This window comes from Juglans regia, chromosome 6 (genome assembly GCF_001411555.2).
Source record: "Juglans regia cultivar Chandler chromosome 6, Walnut 2.0, whole genome shotgun sequence".
NCBI lineage: Eukaryota > Viridiplantae > Streptophyta > Magnoliopsida > Fagales > Juglandaceae > Juglans > Juglans regia.
Window position 1 is genome coordinate 13,198,599 of NC_049906.1, and position 7,241 is coordinate 13,205,839.

General features: G+C 35.4%; 1 protein-coding gene across 3 annotated transcripts; it reads right to left on the reverse strand.

The window, feature by feature from the left end:
- Nucleotides 1-1,475: 1,475 nt before the first annotated feature.
- Nucleotides 1,476-7,027, reverse strand: LOC108995547 (uncharacterized protein At1g01500-like). Of its 3 annotated transcripts, none has more exons than XM_018971127.2 (3): nt 6,616-7,027; nt 4,704-5,512; nt 1,476-2,073 (listed from the first exon to the last, which is right to left on the reverse strand). In XM_018971127.2, exons 2-3 carry the CDS (start codon nt 5,400-5,402, stop codon nt 1,840-1,842), a joined length of 933 nt encoding a protein of 310 aa, XP_018826672.1. In that variant the 5' UTR covers nt 5,403-5,512; nt 6,616-7,027; the 3' UTR covers nt 1,476-1,839. The 3 variants fall into 3 exon arrangements, with proteins under 3 accessions (XP_018826672.1, XP_035546939.1, XP_018826671.1); XM_035691046.1 differs by having other exon boundaries at nt 6,586-6,955; XM_018971126.2 differs by lacking the exon at nt 6,616-7,027 and adding an exon at nt 6,132-6,208.
- Between the last annotated feature and the right edge of the window lie 214 nt (nt 7,028-7,241).

Genomic DNA, 7,241 nt, shown 5'->3' on the forward strand with positions numbered 1-7,241 from the left:
GTGATAAATATTAGTGATTTTATTTTTTATTTATATATAATAGTGATAAATATTTTTTATTTATATATTATAGTGATTTTATTTTTTATTTATATATTATAGTGATTTTTTTTATTTATATATTATAACGATTTTTTTTTTATATTTAATAGTGATAAATATTATAGTAATTTTATTTTTTATTTATATATAATAGTGATAAATATTATAGAATGTTTGTGAATAGTTATGAGTAGAGATTGAAGTGAGTTTGTGGGTTCCACTGAGAGTATTTTAAATTGTTTGGTATGTAAAGTATTTTCAAAAGTACGAGAATACTTGAAAAGTGTTGAGAATACTTGGTCACCTAAACACAGCCTAAGGCCCCGTTTAGATAGTGAAAGTGTTTCATCTCATCATTATAATTTTTTCAAATTTTCATACAAAATATAATAAATAATTAAACTTTTTTAAATCCCAAAACAATACTAATATTAAAATTAATAATATTCTAATAATATTTTATTTAACTTTTAACTTCCATCTCAATTCACTATCCATACAGCACGAATGAAGAAAATTAAACAATCTTTACGAATCGGTTTGTTAGAAAACTGATAGGAGCTGAAAAAAACTAATAAATATTCTTTAGGAAACTCAGATTCTATTAACATTTGGGAAGGTCGATAGTTATCCAACATTCGGTGGGAGAAGATGACATGAATATTCGAATGAACAGGAGTAAAACTCCCTAAATGGTAATCCTTCCAAACTTATGCAATGATGATAGCCAAAGAAATTCCTTTTTCTATTATTATGATTCATTGGGTGAACCTAGAAAAATTATTTTTTTGGGGGTTGGTTCGTATCGACCCAAGGACGCTAACAATTGGAGGATGGTTGAGTTCTCTTCATTGAATCTCAAAGATTGGTAACTAGATCTGTTTCACATACTCAAGTCTAGTATAGATCGATATCTGGGTCGAGCGATTGGCGCCCGCCGGCCGTGTAATTTCTCTCCGATGCATGACAATAATGAATTATGGAACAACCTACCAAGTTGTTTCAATTGTTGCAAAACCATAGAGGTGCATAACTAGGAAATTCTTTTGACAAGAAGAATATAAATGTCTCCCTCTTAATGTGATGTTGAAAAGCCTAAATGTCAACATCTATAAAAGACAATCTTAACAGCTTTACTTTTACAAAAGAGTGAAGTCTACTATTAATTTTTTTTTTATTTTTTTTTTCTGTGAATCCCGTATTTATTCACTTTTTTCAAATTGATTGCATGGCGCTTGCATATTCACGACTGCAACTATCATTTCTCTTAGAAAAAAGACAGATATTGATTGAATGTAAAAATGCAGACGCATGGATATGCTTGAACATGAATGTGAATGCTTTGTGTTCATCATCGCAAAGTTCAAACTCCCAACTCAATTACATATTATGATCTTAAGCTGCTCTTTTTAAATCCACACTGCAGAGAGCAATTAAACAGTGAAAACAAGAAATTAAGGTGGCATTAATACTAGAGTTTCCCTATTCAGAATATGAAAATGCTCCGTATCCATGTCCATGCCAAAGAAATTTATTTACAGGGTACAAAAGTCACATAAGCTTCAGTATGTATAGCCTTGTGAACCACACAACAAACAGTCATTCTTCCGATTCTCAGGAACTAGTTATCTGTCATACCCTTCTAAACAAACTTTTCACTAAACTTTTATGAAGGCAAAATCAACACCGTTAGCTAGCTACACAGAAATACTTTGTCAAAAGCTGCAATGAAAAATGCATATCAAACAGACCTGCACATTGGCGAAATGACAAAGTTAGCTGCATTTTGGGGGGTGTTCAGATGAGCCTCCTTTTGAAGTTACGCGTAGTCGATTGGTAAGTACGAACTAGCAACCCGACTCCTACACCAACTCCAAGGCAAACACCAAGCCCAATCCCAACACCAACTCTCACACCTGCATTGAACCAGGACAGTTCACCATCTTCACCATCTATGTACTCCGTTCTCCAATACGGGTTACTACTGTAGTAATCTTCATTTTCTGGTTTGTAGTTTCTGTATTCTGCCATCTACAATTGAAAAAAACAATAATTGGTGTTATGGCAGTCGAGTTGCAGGCTGAAAGAGTACACATATAAAGCATGAAAGCATATAAATTATAACAAGCTTATCCCTTCATGAAAGCCCTAGAAGCTAGACGAGTTTGCTGTAAACGGGTAAGGGTTAGGCAAATCTCTCATTTCTATGTGAGCCACAACCTAATGCTCCAGCAAAAGCTAAAATGTTTTATGAACCATAAATGAAAACGGCCTAATTGGTGGTTTACACCAAATTGGGTTAGCCTTTTTCTTGTTAAAATATGTCATATAAGCAACACTAGACAGAAGAAAACAGTAGGACTACGCCCAAGTAGACATTCTAATCTACAGCTACTTATCACCAGTCATAAAAAGTTCATGGGGTTATTAATAACGATGATTTAGTATAGTGATGATCCACTATGCAGAAACACAAGAAGTAATAGGAACTATTTCTTAAAAATAACGTGACACAAGGAAACACACTTAATGTTCATAATAGCTCATATACCATCTTTTGTCTAATTGATTGCACTAACGTCCCATGATGAAAATAACCCAGTAAATCCAGACAAAGAACAATTAAAGAAAACATAGGTGGTAAGGACACAATATTTAACCAACCATGTCTTTTAAACATTCTCCATATCATCATCAAGAGTACAATTACAGGAATGGATTATTAATTACAAGCACAATAATGATACTAAGGATTGATTTACACTGAATATTAATATTCAAAAGCAAACATATATTCTTTAAGACCAAGGAAAAAAGCATATATTTTTTGAGATGTAACCCCTGGAATAGAACATGAAAATTTCATGCAGCTGCCAAAGAAAAGTATCTAAGAGATTCAAGTATTTAGGAGATTGAAGATGGATCCAAACTAAAATTTTGTAGAGGTTTTCACCAAAGCTCCGAAGCATTATAACTATGGAGAAAAAAATTGTATAGGTACAAGATGAAAGATTTCATATTACAAAGGAAATTAAGTGAGAACAATTTAAACAGAGAGAAGACAAGGGTTTAAGCGCGTTTCAGTCAGAATAAGATAATCTCCATTTCACTTAAGATGGATAGTTATTATTTAGTATTAAACATTGGGTATTTTGGTCATTGTATTTTTAAAAATGATTAGATTGATAAGTTAAATGACAACTGCCATCATCTTACACTTCATGGATACTCTATATGTTTAAGGGAAATGGAGAGGACTATGGGTCCATGGGAGTGTAGGAGAGTACAAGAGATACCTCTAAAATTTAGATATGATGTTAATGGTAAATGAAAACAAAAAAGTAAGTAATTTGCAAGATACAAGACGTTATTGATTGAAAAATTCAAAAAATCTGCTTCCTGCTGCATCCCAAACCAAATGACAATGAAAATCAAAACCCAATGACAATGAGATCTTAATCCACCCAAATTTCAGAAATTGAAAATCATCGAGAACTAATTTTCTGTGGTTTTCACTAAGATCTGCAAATTCGAACAGAATGAAGGAGAGAATCTTGAAAGTGCACATAATAAACTCATGACAGCTACCCAATAAAACCTATGAAATTATTTCTTTCATGTTAGGAGAAAAGTTGCAGATATCTATATCATAGCAGTTCCTCACAGAGAGGCATTTTTTGCTTCACTGAAGGACAATGAGGTGAAGGAAAAGAATTAGTTATAGCAAGCAGAGAAACAAAACTATCTAAATATTAAAAAAAATGCAAAAGTCTTCACCCATCCTCTGGTTAATTAAGATTGAGAAACATTCAATACATCTGACAGCCAAAGAGTATTCCCTTGTTTCTGCTCAATATAGACTATGGAACGTCCAAGTCCAAAATCACAGGACTCGACTAATTCTGTGTGCATTAATGACTCAAAATTGTTTTATAAGAAAAAGACACCTGCAATGACATACAAGATGTGTCATCTCTCAAGGACATCCAAACACGAAACAAGATCATTGGCTAGCCTTAGATGCTTAAGAAACAAAACAGAGAAATGATAAACTCATTTAAGCTCAAGCACATAGAATGGAGCCTCAGAAGCACTACCCAACATTGGAGTGGGCCCCACATGTGCAGACCATGCTCCATGTGGCTTTGGGATGAGGCCCATGGAAACTAGATCATGTCAGGAGATGGGTATGGAAAACAATGCAACATAAAAGAAAAAAGGTAATTGGATGCTACCCCACACTTAAAAACATGTGCCCTGCCCATACCCCCATGACACCTTCTAAGATAAGATTCTCTTTGCCGTCCCAGACACATCAAGTTTAACAAAAATTGGCGTTTTGTAACAAGAAACATGCGTCAGCACATGAAGCATATAGGTGGCCTTGACAGAAAGGACCAAGCAAACATAATTTCTACACCACACTGTAGATTTGGATCACAGCAACCAGTTCCTTGCAATGAAAGGGTTGTTTAGTCTATGATGTCTATCCATGGATTAGAAAACCTTAAAAGAACCGTAAAAGAGTTGGCTCTCCCTAAACATGCAAATACCAGCGCTGTACTAAAGCACTGAATGAGCACCAACAAATTGAAACCAGATAAACAAAGGGAACTTCTGAAATGTGAATTCAAATATAAAACATGTTCCCCAAAAATTACCTGCAGATCTTCAGGGGACACATTTTTCTGGGATTCAGCAGCCTCATGTTCAGGAATTGCATCCAACATGCCTTTCCTGTTGTGTTTCTTTCGAAAACTAAGCTGTAGAGTCTCGGTTAAGATGATGGGTGTTCCAGAGAAGCAACCTGCGACATAAACCTCAATTGTTGGTGTCAGAAATTCAGGGCCACCAATTTGTTTCCCCTTTAAGAATCTGGTACCGGCAGTGATAGCTGGTTTACAATTCATGTTCCACTGCTTGGTACTGCTTTTTGATTCCCCCATAAAACCATTGCTATTAGACATCTCCAAAACTCCAGAGAGAATGAGATCTTCTTTATCAAAAACCTCAAATTTCACACTTCCAGTCAACCTTATACTATCTGTGCCCACAAACGTGGCTTCTTCTGATTTCCTATCTACTCGATCCCTTCTAAGAAGAGAAGGGACTCCATCAGAGTAACTGCTACTTCTAGTACCATTGACTTCCAAATGGGTGTCAGGGCTCAGAGGAATATGATTCAGAGTGAAAAACTCAGGGGTTGAGTCGTCAACATGTAAATGGCTTATCCTCACGTAGAAGACTCTCAAATCAAACCAAGGCGATGAGAGTTTGGTAAAGGGTTGGTATCTAATAATTTGAAGGCTATGATTGGCCGCTTCACCATTGCTCAATGTTGTTGCACAAGGACCCACCATTGCTCAGAAGCTTGATCTTCACTAATAATCCCTCCAATATTATTAACTAAGAAAATGAGGATAACATTGCAGGAAGTATGCAAGCTGGAATCAGAATGCCGGTGAAAAACCTATTTTAGAAATAAACAGAGAATTCAGTTATTCAGATAAGCACACAGGAAACAAAAAGAAAAAAACTTAGCGCGCGCGCGCTCTCTCTCTCTCTCTGGGTCCGATTAAAAAGATGAAAGTAGGAGAAAAAAAAACAACAGGTGTCAGTATCTACGAAAAACAGAATAAAGCTAAATAAAGTTCGTCTTTGCTATGCCAATGATCACAGCGAAAAAAAGGGAATCCCAACTATAGGAAACCCTTAGAATATGGGAAAAATGAAGACCAAATCACAAACTGCAAGGGATGCAGGCTGAGTGGTTGACAAATAAGCAACCTCCGACACAAATCAAATCAAATAAATGAGTGAGGAATACACTGCTCAGGTCCAGACGAATAAAACGTTATTTGCTTTATCTTTAGAAAAACGGAGAACAAGATGGATCTGAGAGAAATTCCGATTCATAATCGATCTCATTATCAGCAGAAACTGACGAAGGAAGAAGCTCAGAAAATGTTAAAATGATAAATAAGAAGGTGGCATGAAACAAATTCAGAATTTTAGCATATCAGGAATATACCACAGAACAGGAAATCAAATTATTTGGATTTATAAAATGAAAGAAAAAGGGTACCCACCAGCAACACCAGGGATCTACAGCCCACCCAAAAGAGATTTCAGTTCTCTATCTTCATTTTAAAAAACAAGAGATTGGCTTCGTTTGGAACCAAAAATCCTCTCAACTCATCTCAACTCATCATTACAACTTTTTCAAATCCCAATACAAAATATAATAAACAATTCAACTTTTTCAAATTTCAAAATAATAATAATAATAAAAAATAATATTCTAACAATATTTTATTATCTCAACTCAACTCAATTCAACTCACTTCAACATCCAAACGCAACCTGAAGAGCCATCCGATATATAGAGACAGAAAAAAAAAAAAAGAGAGGAATAGTTTCAAAAAATCCAAACAAAACAGCCGACTATTATCATATAAAACGTACGTATCGCGTCACACATGTCGCCAAATATCTCTCTATCTCGCTCTCTAGAATGATTCAGAACCACAAACAATTACGTACTTTTCACCGGAAAATGGAAATAAAACACACCCAGAAAATCTTTCTTCCACAAGCTGAATTTGAGGTACTAAGCTGACACCCATACGATCGGATTCTTAAAGCAAGTGAGTTCTCAAATCGCTTTCGGGACGTCAAGGTTGGAGCTTTCGATTCCCGTTAAGCACAACTCGTGGCCAATAGGCAATTCAAGGACGACCCCAGTCTTCAACAATCCAACAGTTATTTTATTTTGCAATCTTTTCATCTTTTTGATGTTTTATTTTTCTCTCTGGGCCTCAGAGAGAGATATTTCGAGGTGGGAGAAATCTCAATATCTCTAAAAAGGTATTCGTACGTCTCCCAAGTGTGAAATGAATGGTGTGGTGAAGGGATCTGAATTTGATTGGGGGGGTTTTATATGGCATTCAACCTCGGAGTATCTTATGTTATGTTGCAAGGAAATGGGCGTCTCTGACCCGAATGTTACGATCTTATCCGATTGTGGGGCAAGAATTAGCGTTCACGAGGAGACCGGTGCGTTTTGAAAGGGATGCGGAGGTTTAGAGGCTACGTAACGGCTCTAAAGCTGACCACATGATAATCGGTCATTGTTTTATGAGTATTTCTACGTCTATAAAAAAAATTATATAAAAAAAATTTCATAAATTAACGGGATT

Excerpts from the sequence above, each read along its gene's own strand:
- LOC108995547 (XM_018971127.2), bottom strand. The coding sequence starts at position 5,402 with ATGGTGGGTCCTTGTGCAACAACATTGAGCAATGGTGAAGCGGCCAAT. Across the intron at positions 2,074-4,703 it reads TGTCCCCTGAAGATCTGCAG|ATGGCAGAATACAGAAACTA; the intron begins GTAATTTTTGGG and ends TTTCAATTGTAG.